The following is a 20,766-nucleotide window of genomic DNA, read 5'->3' on the forward strand; positions in this document are numbered from 1 at the left end:
GCTCTCTCGTACGAGGGCGTCGTCGATCCGGGGAAGACGGGTCAGAGCAAGAACAGAGTGCGGGGTGGTTGTGCGAATGCCGTGTTCAGGGGGCCTGGGGGCTTGGTGATCTGCGCCTGTTTAAGGTTCCCGGCCCCCATTGCCCCGATGCCCGGTTGGCTTGCCGCACCAGTGGAAGAATCAAGCGTCGGGGTCGGGGGTTGGGATGGCAGAGTGAGATGCTGTGAAGGGGCACTTGAAAGATAAAGCGACTGGAAGAGCCCAGCAACAGCAACTCTGATCCTGTCTGAAGCAAGCTCGCCGCACCTCTATCATGACCGCGACAACATCAGCACATGGCGTGGACGCAAATACGCCCCAGGCGGAACACGAGGAAGCCAAAGCCGAGCAGCCAGTTGTCAAGGACATCATCGGCCCGGCAGTCGCTGCGTCGGCTGTTGCAGAAGAAGCCGGGCAGCAGCTCCAGATGGAGCGCCAGGTCAAGGAAGCGCCCAAGCGGTCCCTGTGGATCGCGTGGATGTACATGTTTGACTGGTATCCGTCTCATTACCCCAAGGAGGAGAGAAAGTTTTTGCGCAAGCTCGATGCTTTCCTTCTAACATTTACCTGCATCGCCTTCTTCCTCAAGTGGCTCGATCAGTCCAACATCAACAGCGCTTATGTCTCGGGTATGAAGGAGGAGCTTGGGTTGTACGGAAATGAGTACGTTTTGGACGATAATTTTGCGCCTCGAAGCTCAGCGACTGACCCTTGACAGATACTCCATGTTTCCCATGTTCTACAATCTCGGCTATGTTATCTGCCAGATCCCCGCCATGTTGTTCTTCTCAAGACCCAAAGTTACTCGTTGGTTTCTGCCGAGTTGCGAGGTTGCGTGGAGCATTCTCACTTTCGCCCAGTCCCAGCTCAAGAGCGCACCGCAGATTTTCGGCACACGCTTCTTGCTGGGAATTCTGGAGACACCTGTGGCATCGGGCTGCCTGTTCATTTTGTCCTCGTGGTACAAGCCGGAAGAGCTATTCAAGCGCGCCGGCTTGTGGTATGTGTGAGTAACACCGCCCCTGGCACCATCTCAAGCCGAAGCTGACAAGGCAGATCCAACAATATTGGAGTCATGTTTGGCGGCTATCTGCAAGCTGCCGCCTACACCAACCTCAACGGCGTGCACGGCATGTCTGGTTGGCGCTGGCTTTTCATCATTGATGGTTCCATCTCGCTGCCCCTTTCGATTCTCGGCTTCTTCATCTTCCCTGGCATGCCGCAGAGCGGTAGAATCTGGTGGATGACTGAGAAGGAGCACGAGCTTGGCCAGCTCCGCATGCGCGAGGCTGGCGTTGAGGCGCCTAAGAAGATCACAAAGGCCTTGCTGAGGCGCATTTTCTGCCGCTGGCACTGGTACATCGGCGTTCTGGCCTATGTGCTCTTCCTTTCGGGTGCCTATCCTCACGGTCAAATGGCAATTTGGCTCAAGGATCTCGCCGACACACATGGAACCTACACGATTCCCCAGATCAACACAATTCCCACAGGTGCGCAGGGCGTGTCAGTCGTCGGCACAATTCTGGCCACATCGCTGTGCATGGTATATCCAACTTGGATCATCTTCAACATTGTAATGACCATGGTTATGTTTGCCAACGTTTGTATGATGGTGTGGTTTATCCCTCACGACCTCAAGTTTGTCTGCTTTTACCTGTTTGGCATGACTGCCGCCGTTACACCGATTCTTGTGCCATCCGTCAACTGGTGGCTGAAGGACTCGGCCGAGGCGCGTGCCTTCTTCAACGGCAGCATGATTGTAAGTCTCTCTCATGCATGAGATTGGCATGTTACAGTGCTAACGCAGCCAGACTTTGGGCTTCGCCGTCAACTCCTTCTACCCACTTGTCGCCTTCCCCGTGGTTGAGGCGCCTCGTTGGAAGAAGGGCTACATCGTGAATTTTTTCTTCATTCTTGGGTCGTGGACTTTGCTGACAATCGGCTACTTGGTGCACGGGCGCTGGGAGAGGCGGCAGAAGAGGGCGGCCGAGGCTGCCCTAGACGAAGACAACCTGAAGGCTGAGATGTCGACGGATGTGAAGCACATGGCGTAAAGTGCTATTGTGACACTCATGTCGCATACATGGAGGGTCATGGAGAGAGGGGATTTGGTCATACTTGCTCTGGGAAACAGTAACTACGGGATTGCAACCTAGTCAGGGTTCGTGATTGAGGCTCGACTCTGCCTGGAGTTGAAACCTTTCATCCGGTACAGCTCATTCTGCCCGCTCCCGTTCCGACAGAAGACTGTCAAATTGATCCGAGTAGACCTTGTTGACTTGTACCGATCGCCTCAAAATCGTCCCGAAACCCGATGCTAGTGACCCACAGTCTCTGGAGTGGCCTCTTCGTTCCAAAGATACAAGTGTGGCTGCTTCCCACGCATTACGTGACCCTGACCGCCAGAAGTCCAAAGCAAATCAAAACCAAAATGCCGCCCCTGCCTGGATTTTCCGATAACCCCTTGCGTACGCGGGCCGACCTCGTCCAGGCCACAATTGCATTGCTCCAACCGCTTGTACCATGCTTCTCCTCGGGCAAAGGCCGCGTGTGCGTGCCTGTGTCGACAGCAGCACACTTTGACGAAGGGGCCGCACAGTTGGAGGGCTTTGCGCGGCCCTTATGGGCGGTCGGTGCGCTACTTGTAGCGAGAGCGTCAGATCCGAAAGAAGCCTTATTGGTTGATGAGATTGTGCAGCCGTGGATTGATGGGTTCATCACAGGAACCGACCCGGACCACGAAGACTACTGGGGCGTGATTCACGACACTGACCAACGCATGGTTGAAGCCGAGATTCTGGCGTTCGTCTTGCTTGCAGCTCCGGATCGCATATACGGATCACTAGATGCACGATCAAAGCACAATGTCACCAACTGGCTTCGGCAGCTCCATCACAAGCCCATGCCGATGAACAACTGGCGCTGGTTTCGTGTGTTTGCAAACCTAGCGCTGGTCAAAGTTTGCGGATTGTCACTCGACGATGTACAGGAGGAGATGGCAGCCGACCTGGAACTGCTTGACACATTTTACCGCTTAGATGGATGGTCTGCTGATGGGCCCTGGCAGACGCCAGAGCAAGCCGAGAAAGAAGTAGCAGCCTACAAAGAGACAGGGCGGCGGGATACCATTGGCATTGGGCGCCAGGCTGACTACTACTCGGGGAGCTTTGCCATTCAATTCAGTCAGCTACTTTTCGTACGTTTCGGCTCAGACATCGACCCTAGTCGAGCCGAGATCTATCGTCAACGAGCGCGGGACTTTGGTGCTGGCTTTTGGCGCTACTTTGACGCTGGTGGTACGGCTTGCGCGCTTATGTCATTTTGAGTTGTATGTAGGCTGACCATCAAAAGGGGCTGCCATTCCGTTCGGAAGGTCACTCACGTACCGGTTCGCCTGTGGCGGCTTCTTTGCGGCCCTCGCATTTGCCGACGTCTTCAACATGCCTGCACCTCTCGACAACCCTGGAGCCGTTAAAGGGTTCCTTCTACGGCATCTCAGATGGTGGGCACGACACTCCACCAGCATCTTCAATACCGATGGCACGCTCAGCATCGGATGGCTCTATCCGTATGTGACACCCTGCGTCCACCAACACCAGCTGACTTGAATAGGAATATGTACATGAGTGAAGACTATAACTCTCCGCAGTCTCCTTACTGGTGTCTGAAGACCCTTATCGCAGTCGGACTCTGCGAGGATCACGACTTTTGGCAGGCCGAAGAGCAACCATACCCTGATTTCGGTCCAGGCACAGCATTATTGCCCGCACCCGAGCAAATTCTCTGCTACCATCCTACAGGGAAGCATCACTTCATGCTGTCACCTGGTCAGTTTGTTGCTTGGCCAATGAAGGCTAACCAGGCGAAGTACTGTAAACTGGCCTATTCATCGACATTTGCCTTCTCCGTCCCGACTGGCCCATTGCTCGCGCAGTTGGCACCGGACAGCACGATTTTGCTGAGCCGTGATGGCAGAGAAACTTGGGCTGGGAAATGGAAGTGCGGAGTGGTGGCGTTCCCTCAGCTCGTTCTCGCCGGCGTTGACGTTCAGGTCTCGCGCGTCACATGGCTCCCTTGGGGCGATGGGGCGGTAGAGGTCGAGACGACTTTGATTCCCCCAGCGAATGCCTGGCCCGATTGGCATATTAGGATCCACCAAATCACAGCGAACACACCCCTAGACAGCCTTCACATTGTCGCTGGTGGATTTGCCATATTGGGCACAACGGGGACAGGCCGGGGCCTGCCGGTCGTTGACCATACAAGCGGCAGGTGCCCAGATGAGGGAATCCTAGAGGACGAAATGTCAGTTCTGGTGCTTTCCTCCGCTGGCGCAAGCGGCATCGTATCCTACACGTCAAGCAGTGGTGTTCCGGTTTCTGCCAGGAGCCATGCCCTCAAGCCCGATGCGAATACGAACATTGCCTGTCAACGAACCCTAATCCCAGTCACGGAGAATGCTACTGGGGCACTTGAGGTCGGGCATAGCTTCGTTCTGGTAGAGTGTGTATTCGCTACGACTGAGAAGCAGGGAGCAGACTTGGGTCAACGTTGGGCGCAGTGTCCCAGGCTGGATGCCTTGAGTGCAGCTTTCCCCCGACTATCAGCCTAGACGAGGACGCACTCTGTCTTCCCTCTTGAGGCTTCGTTTTCCCAATGCCATGGCGGCCCTAGCATAGGCTGACAGGACACACCCAAACGTCCGTCACGGAAATCTTGCAGGACCCCTGCTTTGGCTCGCCTTCGATGCCGCGACACGCGAGGCCGCCATTGTCGTCACATGTGAGCTTCTTGCCACCATCCTGACGATAGCACTTTCCGTACATTCTGCTGCCGCCCGACTCCCAGACTTCCAGCTTGTTGCCATTGCTCACGGGGTAGAGCGTAAGAGACCGAGAACCACATTGTCCCCTAATGACAGTGCCGTGTCCGATGTGGTTTGTTTTTTCGGGGCCTTCAATGTAATTCTATTGCAGCCAGTCTCCACGCTCTCTCTTCCGTGTTTCGCTATGGACATGCCTTGTTGCGAATCGTGTCGCAGTTGTACTGATTACTCGGAATCAGCGACACATCCTCTACAGCGGTGAAGATGTTGCCGCAGCAACTCGACTTCTTGGGGCAGCCTCCTGACATACTCGTAGTTCCACGTCATGCGTCGGTCAAAAAGGTGAAAGCCAGCAGCAGGAACGATCGGGATGATATGCAGCGCAGCAACAAGTGTGGGTAGTTGGATGTACATGGTGATTTTTGTTGGAGTGTGTCTTGATGTCCTGTTCTCTCAGTATGCAGTCACAGTCACGGTGTTGTCAGACACATGGGATTTGAAGGGTTGTAGTGAGAACCGCAAAACAGTATGGAAATGTGACTCTGCTTCGTATAAAATATATCTAGCGGAACTCCGCCAGTTGGCAGCACCGGGGCCGAGTCTCGCGCCGCATATCGACGCATCTAGAACATCGCTGCACCAGGGGATCAGTAGCGGAGCCGAACAGGGCCTCCCAGAAGGGAAGGTGATGACAGCAAAGTCCAAGCAAATGCTTACTTTATTGTATTCGGGCAGCGCTCTTGCGTTGAAAGCAAGCGCTCAGAGTACTCGGTGCATGAATCCGGTTGCAAGAGCCTTTGGGGTGGAAGATAGGCGATGGTAGACGACCATAGACGCTGAATAGTTCGTCGTCGCCGCCGAACCGAGCCGGTTTTGTTAGGCTGCCTGGGTGAGATCTGGCCTTATTGATATGGCCTATTGTGCTGTAAGGTCTTGGGCAGCGAGTGCACTTCTTTTGGACGTGTCGAAGAAACGTTGCGGTCTTCCCTTCGCGCCATCGGCTTGTTGAGGGAGCTGAGAGCCAACTCAATTGATTGATATCAAGACCTGCCGTTGACTGGTTGCCGATGCGGCCCACAGACTGTCACGGGGAGCGGGTGATGGGTTATATGTGGAAGCCAAATGGTCTTGCACTCTTCTTCTCGAACTGTTACGTGTTGAGGCGGGCGACCATTGGCGCTCTTGAGAGGCCTGGTCTTGTGCCATTGTGAGTTGTTCCCCACGCGGGTGCTTGGCACATCGCGCTGCTCGTTTCGTTGCTTATACGTGAATCTCGTCATGTCATAAATCGTAGATGTATCCTGTGCCCGAGCCAATAAGAATGCAATGTATGCTGCATCACGTCATGCCCTTGACGTACCAGTCCTCAGTGTTTTTTGACATTTTCTAACCATTCTTTTGAAGCCTTGGTTCCCTCGTGCGCCTTGCGGAACAGCGAACGCTCCCATTCATCCAACCCCCGCAAGAACTCGCCGCTCGACCCTCCGACACCATCGTCACCGGCCTTCCTGGCGTGCAGCGCAATGTCAGCTGCGCGTGTGACGTACGTCTTTCTCAGGACGGTCCCGAGATCGCGCTCATCAAACAACTCGAGCATTCTGATCCCAACGCCGTAGAAATGCGCGCTCTGATCGCGCAAGGGAACGGCGCGCGGGTCGGCCTTCAACGCAGAGACGACTTGGCCAGAGACAGTACTAGGTAGATTCAGCGTCACGGGTGACTTCGTATCTTCTGGAGCGCTCTGATCCTTAAGGGCGAGCATCTCGGCGAGCCACAATGGTAACTGGAGCTGAGAACCGGCTTTCAAGGCATGCGAAGGGCTGTTATCGAGGTAGCCGAGATCGGCAAGGTCAATCTCGAATTTACATGGGACTTTCTGTTGCCAGGCAGAGTCAGTTGTGTTCTAGATCGTGGCTTTGTCGACAGCTCGGGCATCAACGGATGTAACAACGACAACGCACCTCTGCATCCATCAAGATGGCATCAATATCGTAGTACATCTCGGGCGAAGGGACGGTCGGCTCGGCCTTATCAATGCGCAAATGACAATCACGAAAGGAGTCTTGTCTCTGTCGCGATAGAGGTCGAAGCGAAGGCGCGAGACGCGTTGTGCACTGGGTCCACCACAACTCCCGCGAGCACCAGCCACAGCGCCTGCTTAGCAAGCATGGATCGAGGCGGGAGCTCGGGCCTGCGCCATACTTTTTCGGCGATGACGAAACATGTCATCAGTGGAGCCGAGCTGGAGCGACTCGAAATTCCGAACCTGTCCCCCTCGGTCAAAGCAGCTTGCTCTCGACTCAACCACAATTCTGCATTGTTGACCTCGCTCAGCTTCAATCGATCACTGTACAATATTTGAATGTCAGTCCAGCCGCTCTCTGGTTGATTCGGGTGCAGTCCGTATCTGCGCGTCACAAGCAAGCTAACTCGACCTGCCAAAAATCAGATCCCGAACAAAACCATCACATCACAATGTCGTCCACCCTACTCCGCAGCACGCCCGCTCTCCGCGCCGCCCTGCGCGCCCGGGCTGCGCCTGTGGCTTCCCTCGCCGGTGCAAGCTTTGTGCGCGGCAAGGCCACGCTGCCTGACCTGCAGTACGACTATGGCGCCCTCGAGCCCTACATCTCGGGCCAGATTATGGAGCTGCACCACTCCAAGCACCACCAGACATATGTCAACGGCCTCAACACGGCTCTCGAGACGGTTGCCGAGGCTGAGTCCAATGGTGACTACACCAAGGCTGCCTCGCAGGCGCCCCTCATCAACTTCCACGGCGGCGGTCACCTCAACCACTCGCTCTTCTGGGAGAACCTCGCGCCCGCGAGCCAGAACGGTGGCGGCGAACCTGACGGCGCTCTGGCCGTAAGTCCTCTCTTCCACATCGCAAATTGTTCGCTGCCGTGCAACTCGCTAACAGACCCCCGCAGAAAGCCATCACCAAGGACTTCGGCTCCTTTGATACGCTTCGCAAGCAGACCAACGCGGCCCTCGCCGGCATCCAGGGCAGTGGGTGGGCGTGGATCGTCAAGGACAAGACAAGTGGCACCTTGAGCCTTGTCACCCGTGCCAACCAGGACCCTATTACCGGCAACCTTGAGCCTCTACTGGGCATTGACGCCTGGGAGCACGCCTACTACCTGCAGTACCAGAACCGAAAGGCTGAGTACTTTGACGCCATCTGGAATGTCGTCAACTGGAAGGCCGTTGCCAGCCGCTTTGAGAAATAGGCAGCGCGCATGACTTTTTCTGTACGATCCGTAGGTAATGAAAGGCAGATGCAACGATGCATATATCAAGAATTAGTGACGTTGTATAAGCCGTACCTCCGGTTAGCCGAGGATAGAACTATAAGCGTGCGGAAGCACGAGATGGAGCCCGCAACAAAGCACTCTTCTCGTCCGACCAGAGCCAAACAGTAAACTCCCAAGCTACATCGGAATGACCATCCGAGCCACCTGGTTGTTCGGCGGTCTGTCCCGGCTTTGTGACAGTGGTTGGCTCGGCGCTTTAGTCACCACTTGCGTGACGACTCGAATCGTCAAATGCAGCCAGAGCATGCCTGCTATTTCTCACTCGACGGCGGCTGTGTCCAGCGACAGACCCGAAGGACTAAGTCTGACCATTCGGCGCCGCATTCATGCCCCTGGCAGCTGATGATGGGTTGAGGGCGATTATCAGTCGCGGCTCAACATTCTGCAAACGCTCACGTAACTCGCTGTCCGAGGCAAGCCGTCGGGGAGAGCTTCCACTAGGCTGCTCTGCGCATTCGAACGGCAGCCACGGGCCCCTGAGCTTAGCTCGCATAGCTGAGAGGGCCGCATCAGGACCAATACTTGTAGTTCAATGCAGTTTGTAAGGGGTTGTGGACGCTGTTGCGGCGCTGTTTCGAGCCCGTGGCAGCCAGATGCGGCGGGTGTGGGGGAATAGCGTTTAGCCCGTTCTGTCCGTCCAGCGTGAAGTGGATTTTGCGGGTGACGGGTGCGGAGTGTGGAGGATGGCGTAAGAGTTACGAGATGACAACGCCTACTGTGATGAAAATGGACACAGGCCATGGGAGCTACATTCATTGGGGGACGTTGATCACGACGTACCAGGCCATATGGACCGCGGACTAATAAAGAGCTCGATCGTCAGCGTTGTAACCATCGCGGGCCTCGAAACAAAGGTTTGGGGCGATGCCATGCGAACCATGCAAATTCTGTAGTTGTTTGAAGAAACGCTTCCGCTTCACGAACGGATGTCTAGGGCCTATCAACCCAGGTGCATGCCAGAGATACACTCAGCAGCTTGCTGATGCTTGTCACCCTCCCTCCTCTGAGACAGTCGCGGTGCCTTTTCGCACCTCAAGGTCCAGATCTACCTGCCTAAGGTAGGCCTAGGTATCTAGGTACCTTGCTTAAGATGTGCTCGTCCACGTGACTGGGGCGCTCTGGTTCTTGCCCCCCGCCCACACGTACTTGGTAGACCCTTATGAAGCACGTGTCTCGACATCCCCACGCACACACTTCTGGAAAGACACAACACCACCCCGCCACACCTGTTGGGTTGCTGCAGATGGTGGTGCAGCCACTAACAAAATCCCACTCGGAACTCCGGCTCCTGCATATGGCCTGGAAGGGGGGGTAAGATTTCGCCCCTCCCGCGTGGAGACAGGATCGATAGGGTGCCCATGGCGAAGGCCAAGGCCTCGGCTTCTTCCAGCGTCACGAGATGTCCCGTTTTATGCCAAAAATGGCACAGCTTCCTGCGATAAGCCAGCAGGCTTCCCCAAGCCCATCGGACGCCACCATTCAGCCATCTGCTCATCCGTTCAAGCCCGTGACGTCGATGGGCGAATCTTCCTGCAGCCATGTAGCCATTCACCTAAACATCATATACTAGCAGGCGTCTCACGTCTTGCAGTCGACTACTGGACCGTCAGAGACCGGATCGGACAGCAGAACCGACCCTGACTTGGTCCACGAGCGACCTGGTGAATGACTAACCGAATACTGTCAGTCTTGACCTGACTCGAGCGCTCCCCCATTGGCAGCAGCGAATGGCGGTCCCTGCGATTACCAGAATTCCCGCAGTAGGATGCTTCATACGCACAGGTCGGAGCTTACGGCTGGAGGGGCCACATGCCGCCCCGATCACGACAAGAAGCATGAAGAACAACGCTAGAAGCTCTTAAGTCCTCACGCAAGGACAGGGATGGCAAAGTCGTATCGGCCGTAACCCGGTCAATTCCTTTGTCGCGTCCTCTTGTCTTCCCTCCGCCTGTCACTGGGTATCCAGCGAATCCCCTCGCCTGGTTGACGCTGAAGCGTTCGATCAGATGCTCGTTTCTGGACGCAAGCTGTCAGATCCAGCACGGCGCGCGATAAGCTCCTCTGAGGACGAGCGAGTGTGCACTTGCACCCGATCCTTCGGAACAGCCGGGATCGGACTTCAAGAGGGTCACTGGTCGCCAAGGTCCGCCCAAGCTCGCTGGCAGTTGACGCTGTGCCCAAAGAGGGAGGAGATAAGGACCTTGGCGACGGCTTCCCCTTGTCTACCGTATGCTTCCCGCAGCAAAAGACACACAAGCGCCCGAACCTACGGGCAATTGAGCCGCATCATGTCGTCACTGTCTGCAACTGCCGGACCGTCACAATGTCCAAATGCTCTTCAACGACATCGCGAACGCCAGCGGCGATTGACGAACAACCGCGACAAGACCTGTCAACTGCCAAGCACAGCACTGCGAGGCCACTGGCGTCCCAGTATCCTCCCCGCAACCTTAAAACACAGCGCTCGAACGGGGGCGAAAAGACGAGGCCAATTTGCTGGACACGCAACGCGTTCGCACGCTAACAGCAGTTTCTCTCGTAATACAGGCTCCGAACGGAGGGTCCAAGTGGGCAAACACTGCCACCATTTTCCTGGGGATACCCGCTCCTCAGTGGGTGCTCGCCTCCATCGGTACGGCACTTAATCTCTGGAGTTTCGACTGTCTCGCCGTTCGAGGTCTCGGCCCTGGTCTGAATGACTCTGCCCCGACGGTCAAGTTATCTCCACTGATAGCGCTTCAGCTCGCGCCATTTTACCATGTTTATGCCACACGAGCTGGTCTTGACATGCCAGGCAAACAACATCGCGCGGACGCCACAATCGAAGTCCCTGATGTGGAGGACAGCAGCCACGCGATAGATACATCGAGTCAACCATCGTCTGATCGGACTCGCCGTGTTGAGCCAGAACGCCCACGCTTTCGGGCTGCAAGGTCACCCCCTCAGGTGGTGCATGCAGCGTTGCGCTACCGTCCTTGCCGGAGACCCGTCGAAGAGCGATCGGCAAGCCATTGTCCCCGAACTGGCAACGCGTCCAACCCTCCAGGCCTGGCGAGTCGAGGCGGCTGGGTGGACGGGCGCACAAGTGGGCAATCAACGTCCCCCCTCCCTTGTCCGCCATTTGACAGGGATCTGCTGGTATCATCATCATCGCCGTGCGCCAGCCAACTTACCGCCTAGCAGCTTCCCCAGAGTCCAGCCGTGCGCCCACTGGGTGTGCTAGGGGCAGTGGTGGTCGTACACCTCTTGCCTCTTTGCGATGATGGCCCGCCCCTCGTCGTGTGCCTCCTCGTCGCTAATGAGCTGCTAGCCTGGCACCAGCGCATCCTGGCCAGCAGATCGGCGTCTTCTTCTTAAACCCAAGATCCTCCCCCTTTGTGTCGCGGTACTGTTGTGCAGCCCCCTTCCCTCCTCATCCTTCCACTGGCACTGGGGTATTTGCAGCCACCACTATACACAACTTCTTTGCTGAGCTGAACACTCCTCCTCTTCGCTCCATCACCCACTGCCGACCATGGCCAGCAATGGGTTCGTCCATGAGCCCGCGGCCGACGAAAAGGTTGCGCCGCTGCCTGGCTACAACGAATCTGGCCATAACAATGCCAGCGCCGGTACCGTACAGGAGGAAGACTTCATGACCCGCAGCGGTCTGAACTTGAAGTCATTCCAGAAGCGCGACTATGGTCGTGGCATCGTCGAGCTGGACCGCGCCATGAAGAGTCGCCATTTGCACATGATTGCCATTGGCGGCTCCATCGGCGCCGGTTTCTTCGTCGGCTCTGGTGGCGCGCTGGCCTCTGGTGTGAGTACTGTTTCACTTTGCGCAGCGCTCCCGAGCGCAAGCTGACCAGGTCTAGGGCCCTGCCTCTGTTCTTCTTGGCTTCATGATTGTCGGTGTCATGATCTTCAACGTTGGTATGTCACAGTCTTCCTACAGCATCGCAAAGCTCCTTCGGCTGACCAGTTCCAGTCTTCGCTCTTGGTGAGCTGGCTGTAATGTACCCTGTATCTGGTGGCTTCTATACATACTCGACTCGCTTTATTGACCCCTCGTGGGGTTTTGCCATGGGCTGGAACTACGTCTTCCAATGGGCTATTGTCTTGCCCCTTGAGCTTACAGTCTGCGGCCTCGTGGTTGCGTACTGGAATGACAGCATCAGCGTAGCTGTCTGGATCACCGTCTTCCTCGTCGCTATTATTATTGTCAACATTTTTGGCAGTATTGGCTATGCCGAAGAAGAATTCTGGTCGTCCCTGCTGAAACTCGCGGCTATCGTCATCTTTATGATTATCGCCCTGGTCCTGGTTCTCGGCGGCGGCCCATCTAGCGGTCGCTACGATGAATATTACGGCGCGCGTCTCTGGTATGACCCGGGCGCTTTCCGTAACGGCTTCAAGGGCTTCTGTTCCGTCTTCGTAACGGCTGCCTTCTCCTTCTCTGGTACGGAGCTCGTTGGTCTTGCTGCCGCTGAGAGCAAGAACCCCGTCAAGTCCCTGCCTGGCGCAATCAAGCAGGTGTTCTGGCGTATCACGCTCTTCTACATTCTCGGCCTCTTCTTCGTTGGCCTGCTTATCCCCTCTGACGACCCAAGCCTGCTGTCCGACTCGGCCTATTCAGACGTCAAGGCCTCGCCCTTTGTTCTCGTTGGTCTATACGGCGGCCTGAAAGGATTCGACCATTTCATGAACTTCATCATTCTAGTATCCGTTCTCTCCATCGGCGTCTCCGGTGTATACGGCGGATCACGTACCCTGACTGCTCTGGCTCAGCAGGGCTACGCCCCCAAGATCTTTACTTATATTGATCGCTCCGGCCGCCCGCTGCCGTCGGTACTGGCCATCATCCTCTTTGGTCCGCTGGCCTACATCAACCTCAGCGCTTCCGGTCCCGATGTCTTCGCTTGGCTGCTTGCCCTCTCCGGTTTGGCCGCTGTCTTTACGTGGGGATCCATCTGCCTCGCTCACATTCGCTTCCGCAAGGCATGGGCGTACCACGGCCACACAGTCGATGAGATTCCTTTCCACGCGGCTGGCGGTGTCTACGGGTCCTGGCTGGGTCTCTTCCTTTGCTTCATTGTTCTTGCTGCCCAGGTATGTATATCATCAAGACACTTGCCGTTTGTTAGACTCAAGACTAACTTCTCTAGTTCTACACAGCTATCGCTCCCCCAGGCCAGTCGGCGCTCAACGATGCCGAAGGCTTTTTCAAGTCGTATCTCGCCCTGCCGGTCGTTCTGCTCTTTTGGATCTGCGGCTTCCTGTGGAAGCGTACGGGCTGGTTGCGCACAGCGCAGATGGACGTTGACACTGGCCGTCGCGAGCTCGACTGGGAGGCCATCCGCGAGTATCGCGAACATCAGAAGTCGCTGCCCAAGTGGAGGCAAATACTGAACCGGGTCATGTAAGAACGGTCGCTCTGTTCTTGCCGGGTCTAGGAGGTTGCATGCTTGAGAAATCGGACCACTTGAGAAATCGGACCACTTGGTCACATTGCCATCGCGTTGAGCCGACGTGTATCTCTGTATTTGTGTAATCTTGTACTGCTTGATACCCTGCCACTACAATGGACATTACTCTTCTATGATCTAAATTGATACCCGTCGTCTGTCGCATGTACGGTGGTAAGACACAACACCTCTCGGCTTTGTGTACCGTCATAATGTGAGCACGTAGGTCATTTCGACTACCAGCAGTAGCCTAAAAGTCGTCAAGAACGATACATATCTGGTTCTCCGAGTTACGTTTTACAAAAACTTGGTAGTCATAGCTAACGGGGCTTGAGCAAAAAAATCGATTTAGCATTTCTTACGTCCTGTATCCATACACAAGGCTCAACGAAGTATCCCCAGGGTAAGTGTGCTGTTCAACACGATTATGACATGGAAAAGAGTACGTAGTAGACAGACAGCAATAGAAGCCTGTGTGAAGCTTCATAGAAGTTCCTAATATTCGACGAGCATACTAGTCTGGCTTGCCATTGGCGTTGGACTCACGCACTAGACGAGCGCCAACTGTAAGGTGCATCGTCAGTGCATCCAAGCCACGATGTCAGTTTCAGAACATGTTGGTCCTGCGAGTGGCAAAACAACAACTACTGCGCAGCTTCGCTTATGATCTTCTGGGAGTGGATTCTTTATCTAGAATTCTGGATACATAATGGACGCGACATCGAGGCATCAATGGTTGCGGAAGTCACGTGACTGGATCAGTATCTTTAATGCCAGTTCCTCGGTTGTTGTATCAGCGGGAACGAAGAAAAGGCTGTAGAGTTGGTCGTTATGAATCAATACTTGTCTTCTTTCTCTTCCTCAACACTCGCACAGCCGCGATATCAGGGCTTACGGCTGGCTATTGGCTATCTTTCACTCGACAGAGATAAGCCCTAGGCTTTTTGTTGTTAGGAACGCATTATAGGTAAGCGACTGTAGTCGGTCACATCTTGGCGAGAGATCCTCAGTTATAGCCTCTAATGCGAGTCTGGAGGTTCCCGGGAAGAATAGTAGGAGGCTTGCTCAGTCTAACACACCAAATGAGAGCAGTTCAGGCAATCCAGTTGCTTCGGCGTTGAGTATGGCACGCCTGAGAGAAACTTAGCTTGAACTGATGATATGGAGCCATCCACGCTTTACAGCTTCGCAAGAGGCCTTCTCAGGGAGCGGTCTAACTCTTTGCAGGGGACCGTACGATGATGTCCTGTCTGTTGTCGATGTGGTTGGGCGTTTTTTGAGTAGCTGGAACGTTTCCGTCTCAGTATCGCATCATCTCAATGTATCTGCAAAACAAATACTCCCCAGGGCATCGGTTTTGTGTAATGACAAGTTGGCATAGAGGTGCCTCTTACTTGACCATTGTGGCCGTGTTCCCCAGGCTGTCTGCTGCCTGTCGCTCTCTTAATCGCCGGCGAGAGCGAGGCCGGTAGCGCCGCAGTCACACTCCTAGTGCGGTCGATGTTTTGATACAGGCTGCCGCTTATAGTGGCTGCCGGCATTGTTGTTCAATCGAAAAGACGTTTCGGCAACCGCAGGAAGATTCGTCGAGGTATTCGATCACTATGTAGAGCACGTGGCACTCGTGGATTCGAGCTGTTGTATGCTGAATTATTTTCCAACTGGTAGTCTTTGTGAAGTGCCACGTACGGAGATCTCGCAACAAACTTGTTTCGTCTTCTTTCCTTGTCCACTGCTTTCAGCGTAGCCAGGCGGTTCACCACGGACACGGCCTGTCCGTTTCGATTTCGAAATTCGGTTCCACTAGCTGGCAAGACAGACAGCCGTTCATCATCAAGTGCCGTTGAATTAGGGATACAGAGGACTTGTAACTCTTCGGACGAAATTGGCGCAGATGTGGGAGTTGTGGACTCGTCGGAAGGGAGGAATTCGGGCGGATGGGATTCGGGAGACACGGAGGCGTCACGGGGACCGCATGCCAATCGAGGTAACATCTGACGCGGCTTTTCTGAATGTCTGTTTCTCTGTATCTGTTTCTCTGTAAACTAATGAATTTCGGAACGGGGTTGAGGTCCGAAGCTTGCTGAGCATACGAGGGGTCCAACAGATTGACTAAGGTTGTGCACCATCTCTGAGCCCATGGTAGGCACTGGCAAGAGAAAATACGCATTTCTCGTAGCTGGAACGTCATAATCCGACATGACTTGGAGTTTTCATGCAAGGGGGTGGAGAGAAGACGTATGTGATGGGGATGAGAGTGTTGCAAAGGAACAAAGTGTGGCCCTTCGAGGGTAAGAAATACGTCGAAGCGTATTGGGCTAAAGCGGGCGGACCAAGGCCCGACTCGGGTACGAATAGGTAGCATAGCAGGTAGTAATATTAGCAGTACGGTAAATCAGTTGGTAAAACTCCAGACCAACCATTTTTACAGTATGTTTTAGTCTCAGTACCTTTGAATCTCGGACAGACAATGACAACGCACCGAGAGTCTCTGTCAAAAAGCACACATGGTTTTTTATCCTCTCGTGTCCACCGCCTTTCTTCGGCTTCTGTCAGCATCTCGAGAAGACTGTCTTCGCTCCTTGTTGTAGGTAGATGAGGCCATGAGGGACTTGGGGCCACACTATGAAGATAGACGGGGTTGGTTCCGTCCGGCTGACGGAGGTGGCCCCTGACTACGACGTTATCAAAGCCAATGCCTTGTGGTGGTGGGTGGGGGTCCGTGCTCGACCAGAAAAGGGTTCAGGCTTCGACGAGCTTAAGGGTGGACGATCTCCCCGACGTTTTCGGCTCGGGGTATAGGTATCGAGTACAGGGCTAATGACCAGGAGGCCAATGACAACCGAGAAACGGCATCAACCAAGGGTTCTGGAAACGGTTCCATCTCCAAGTCCTAAGCGTAAGACACACTCTCTACCAAGCAGCACCCGCCGCTATCATCCCTGTTTGTAGACGGACAGGTAGTCAGGTTTGGCCCCCGATGTTTGTTGTACCGATACGGACTCAGGAAGACCCCAGGCGACCCAGGCAAGCCAGGCCAGGAGCAAGATGTACGGCGCCGTAAAGTGGGCCGCCGGATGGCCCCACCCATCGGAGACGGAGCAGTATCCGGGAAATACGCTGACGAATGGCAGGGCTGCTGTGGTGAGTAACCAGGCAGACAGGACATTTGCGGGCCAATGGTACACATGTCTCTGACGGCGAGCCACCTCCGTTTCGGCCAGGGCTGCCATTGGCCAATCTGCTCTGAAGAGCGTTGGGAGAAACTCAGCAGATACCTCCTCAGGACCATGTCGTCTGCAGCTTGAGATGACAAAAAGACAGACAGGTGGGAAGCAGGCGGGCGGGGTTCGTTGGAAAGACTGGACGACTCGCCCTGCTCCCTGTCCAAGACGCCACCTACCTAGCCCGAGGAGCCTGGGCCCTTCTGGGTCGTCCCACGTCCTGCCCAGAAGGTTACTATGTACCCACCCATCGGGCAATGAATTGTACATGTCAAGTTACAGCGAGCACGCCGTGATTCCAGTACAGTCGATGTGCCGGATCATCCTGAATTTCCATGTGGGATGCAAGTTGGTGGTGCTCTTTCGCCATGCTATCCCTCTGTTTCCGCTTCTAGGTCCGGCCGGCTAGGTACCTTATGATGCGCAGCCTCCCCGCCTCCCCGGCGGTTATGTCCTGTCTCGCCTTGCGGCTCAGAAGTCTATATGAGGAGACATGCGCGTCCCGTGCTTACCAGGCTCTGTAGCAAACATTCCATTTCTGATGTCCTCCTCCTGGACACGCGCCATCTCCATCTCCGAGTTCTTGTTTAAACATCCATAGCAGTCGAGACGCTAACGTAGCCCTCGTGCCTGCGATATCCCCTACCGCTCATCGGCTACGCCCGCTTCCCCTCACTAGTCTCCCATGCTTCAAGCTCTGGGGCCCGAACCTTGAGATTGTGTCCTGCATCTGTTTGAAGCTTTCAGACTGCTGTGCATCTGCTGCCAGCCAGTTGGCCATCAAGCCATCGTCACCTCGCAACGCATTCCCGCATTTTGTTCCTCAACTTGGGACTTCTTCTCTTGTCAGGCCTCATATTTAGGCCAAACTTGGAGTCGTGTCCGCTTGTTGGGTGGGAGAAAGATGGATGAGCCTGGTGGAGACACCCTACTGTTCACACAGCCCGCAGCGCCAATGGGCCCCCTGACACGCAAGGGCAATTCCAGGCCTAAGAACAAGACTCTGTCAGACACAAGACCAGGGTTGCCTCGAGAGGTGGATGTAGACGCCTTCGCGCATGGTGTCCCTTATTCTTACTCCCCCTCTGAGTCCAATCTGGATGGACAAGCCCTCATACATGAGGACGCCTCGGACGGGGATCAAATCACACAACCTCCTGAACTCACGACAGACACCCCACGCAGTCAGCCAAAGCGACGCGGCCGGCCCCCGAAAGCAGCATCAAATCACCAACACAGATCCAGCGCTCCAATGGCAGTAGCACCACGGCCGTCGGCCGATCGTCGTCCGTCAGCATCCTCCGTCGACTCTTTTCCCTCAACCCAAGTCGACGGGACCCCAAGCACTCTCGAGAAGAAAACGCGCCTTCGTGCCCGCAACCGAGAGGCTGCGCACAAGTGTCGCGTACGCAAGCAACGCGGCATCGAAGACCTGCAGACACAGGAGGCGGCCATCGGCGCCGTCAACCAGAACCTCAAAAATCAGTATGCCGAGCTACGCAGTGAAGTCATCCTACTCAAGGACCTGGTACTCCAGCATAGTGGCTGCGGCTGCTCTTTCATTGAGAGTTACATTGAAGACGCCGCTGCCACTTTATCGCAGAGATCCGACAACTTCACTTCAAACCGGCATGGCTCCTCCAGCAGCGGCATCTCCCCAGCTGCCAGTTGGTCGCCTGCATATACTCAGGGAGCAGGATCGACTGGATTCGCCTCTTTGGAGGACGGGAATACACGTCCTCCACAATATGACTGGGACGTAGCAGAAGGGTCAATGCCGTACCATGAAGTGGGACAGGTGGGAAGCTTTCACAACACATACAACGAAAACAACCAAGGGCTGGTATTGAACGATATTGTGGACTGGATGGGACCTTCTCACTCAGGGTAACACGCAAGTTTCTTACCTTGGTTCGGAAGGAATTCTTGTATTCTTACGGAATGTAAGGAGGGTTTACGCCTGGGTCATGACCGTTATTATGCGTAGGAGTTGATGGGATGCGCCGCTTCTTTTTTACGAGAAGCTAGGAAAACATTGCAAGTCATCGTTATTCTTTTTCATTCTTTTTGCACAGCTGAAGAGACCACAACGTTGGCAATTTCTGGAAATTGCAACGACATATTTTGCACCAACTGCTTCGCGATGTAACTCGGTACAGGAGCATATCAACGCCCCCCATAGTCATCGCCATTTCAGTGACGACCAGGTGAACGGGTTAGAACTTGGGGAATCACCACTAGTGGCATCTGACAGGCTATGGCTGCATCGGCAAGGCTGTTAGGGCACCCGCCACGCGTAGACCACGCCCTACGGATCACGATCCGAGTTGGTCCGGAGATGCAGGCAAGAGTCTCGCTGTATCTCCAATCACCCGTACCAACCTGACTAGGGGGGGTCCCCTTCCTCAAGACCCAAGACACAGTGGTGCGTGGGCTACAAATGGGAACGGACCAAACTCCGACGGTGTCGGTCCCATTTTTGAGACCTGAGAGTGGGGCGACATTGTAACCCAGCGAAGTATCTATACATGCCAGCTGTAAAGCGTCAATGGTGTGTTCTGCGGGCATAGCTCGGCTTCGAATGAAGTAGAATCATGGTGAATATTATGTGAAAATGTTGTCAACCTCCTACGTTAGTGCTCTGCGCCTTGTCCCCCGTTCAAGACGAACATTGTGCCTCTTTTGGGTCTTCCTTCTTTCTCACATGGCTCACAGCTGATCGCCTCGCACCAACGCCAATGAGACTATTAACCTCATGTTTGTACATTCCCAACTGTAGCGTCATGTATTGTGCCATCACGGACATAATCGTTCTTCCCGAGATGAAGAGAATGAACGTGGCAGAGAGGCTCTATGCTTCAAAATAAGCAGGGTCAGAATTGCAGAGCTCTGTTGTCACACCTGCCTTATCTGTGTTAGAGCGTTGATTAGAGCAGAGTGAAGAGGTCTCCCGCACGTGGTCCGCAGCAGATAGAAGATAGGTTAAGGGTCGTAATACATCTAAATTCTAGCCCTCCGCAGCTTAGAGGCCCTCCGTAGCCTATATATATATACGTTCTCGTAGCCCTTAGTCCCTAGCCGACCCCCTACTTAGCGGCTCCGTAGGGAACCCGTAGGGAACCCTAATATAACCCCCCCTTCTAGGACTCCTAGTCTCTAGGAGTTAGTAGGAATAGCCTTACTCCGTAGTCCTCTAGTTATAATCCGTAGCCTTCTAATCGTACCCCGTAGTATTCTTATATAGCGCTCTATAGCGGTACCTCCTATCTATTACTACTTAACCGTTTTACGTAAAACTTAATAGGAGGCCTTAATTATTGATTTTTAGTATTTATATAGCTTATTTCTAATTTCCCTTCCTTTAGCCCTCCTTTATCCTCTATTTATAAGTTTTCCTCTAATCTATACCTTTTAATTACTTTAATTTATTAATCTATAGTATTAGTATATATCGTATTCGATATAGGAGGTATTAAGTGACGACTAAGGGTAGTATTTAATTATAAGATAAGGAGGTAATAATAAATAAGAGGAAGGGAGAGATAAAAGTAGTTATATCTCGAGAAGGAAACGTTTAATCGAGAAATAGATCGAGGATTCTAATAGCCTTTAACGAGAACTATAAAGTAATATAGTTTTCATCTAGATCGGAGGTAAGTAAATAGAGGGATTAATTATAATAAAGGTTATAATTAATTAAGAAGAATACTTAGATTAATCTTATTTTAATATATCGTAGTCGATATAGGAGGTATTAGGCAATAACTAAGGATATTACTTAGTTATAGAATAAAGAGATAATAATAGATAAGAGGAAGGGAGAGATAAAAGTAGTTATATCTTAAGAAGGAGATATCGGATCGAGGAATAGATTAAAGGGTCTTATAGCCCTTAACGAGAGCTATAAAATAATA

The 20,766-nt window shown here is 53.9% G+C and overlaps 7 protein-coding genes across 7 annotated transcripts; 5 read left to right on the plus strand and 2 right to left on the minus strand.

Annotated features, from left to right (window-relative positions):
* Positions 1-313: 313 nt before the first annotated feature.
* On the plus strand, positions 314-2,093 carry VDAG_10204 (vitamin H transporter; the record flags this gene model as incomplete). Its single annotated transcript, XM_009659907.1, has 4 exons — positions 314-702; positions 758-1,045; positions 1,096-1,798; positions 1,851-2,093. 4 exons carry the CDS (start codon positions 314-316, stop codon positions 2,091-2,093), a joined length of 1,623 nt encoding a protein of 540 aa, XP_009658202.1.
* A 377-nt stretch (positions 2,094-2,470) lies between these two features.
* On the plus strand, positions 2,471-4,651 carry VDAG_10205 (uncharacterized protein; the record flags this gene model as incomplete). The annotated part of the gene is made up of 3 exons (XM_009659908.1): positions 2,471-3,335; positions 3,391-3,607; positions 3,652-4,651. 3 exons carry the CDS (start codon positions 2,471-2,473, stop codon positions 4,649-4,651), a joined length of 2,082 nt encoding a protein of 693 aa, XP_009658203.1.
* A 1,476-nt stretch (positions 4,652-6,127) lies between these two features.
* VDAG_10206 (DNA replication complex GINS protein PSF3) lies at positions 6,128-6,943 on the minus strand. The gene is made up of 2 exons (XM_009659909.1): positions 6,826-6,943; positions 6,128-6,740 (listed from the first exon to the last, which is right to left on the minus strand). The coding sequence occupies exons 1-2, from the start codon at positions 6,862-6,864 to the stop codon at positions 6,231-6,233; spliced, it is 549 nt and encodes a 182-aa protein (XP_009658204.1). The 5' UTR covers positions 6,865-6,943; the 3' UTR covers positions 6,128-6,230.
* Positions 6,944-7,141: 198 nt separating this feature from the next.
* On the plus strand, positions 7,142-8,097 carry VDAG_10207 (superoxide dismutase; the record flags this gene model as incomplete). Its single annotated transcript, XM_009659910.1, has 3 exons — positions 7,142-7,228; positions 7,314-7,732; positions 7,798-8,097. The coding sequence occupies exons 2-3, from the start codon at positions 7,340-7,342 to the stop codon at positions 8,095-8,097; spliced, it is 693 nt and encodes a 230-aa protein (XP_009658205.1). The 5' UTR covers positions 7,142-7,228; positions 7,314-7,339.
* A 3,528-nt stretch (positions 8,098-11,625) lies between these two features.
* VDAG_10208 (amino-acid permease inda1) lies at positions 11,626-13,765 on the plus strand. The gene is made up of 4 exons (XM_009659911.1): positions 11,626-11,983; positions 12,039-12,096; positions 12,152-13,272; positions 13,329-13,765. The coding sequence occupies exons 1-4, from the start codon at positions 11,696-11,698 to the stop codon at positions 13,584-13,586; spliced, it is 1,725 nt and encodes a 574-aa protein (XP_009658206.1). The 5' UTR covers positions 11,626-11,695; the 3' UTR covers positions 13,587-13,765.
* A 2,799-nt stretch (positions 13,766-16,564) lies between these two features.
* Positions 16,565-16,920, minus strand: VDAG_10209 (uncharacterized protein; the record flags this gene model as incomplete). The annotated part of the gene is made up of 2 exons (XM_009659912.1): positions 16,565-16,764; positions 16,815-16,920. The coding sequence occupies 2 exons, from the start codon at positions 16,918-16,920 to the stop codon at positions 16,565-16,567; spliced, it is 306 nt and encodes a 101-aa protein (XP_009658207.1).
* An 836-nt stretch (positions 16,921-17,756) lies between these two features.
* Positions 17,757-19,342, plus strand: VDAG_10210 (uncharacterized protein; the record flags this gene model as incomplete). The annotated part of the gene is made up of 2 exons (XM_009659913.1): positions 17,757-18,588; positions 19,107-19,342. The coding sequence occupies 2 exons, from the start codon at positions 17,757-17,759 to the stop codon at positions 19,340-19,342; spliced, it is 1,068 nt and encodes a 355-aa protein (XP_009658208.1).
* Between the last annotated feature and the right edge of the window lie 1,424 nt (positions 19,343-20,766).

Source organism: Verticillium dahliae, genomic scaffold, assembly GCF_000150675.1.
Source record: "Verticillium dahliae VdLs.17 supercont1.33 genomic scaffold, whole genome shotgun sequence".
NCBI classification, from domain to species: Eukaryota; Fungi; Ascomycota; class Sordariomycetes; order Glomerellales; family Plectosphaerellaceae; genus Verticillium; species Verticillium dahliae.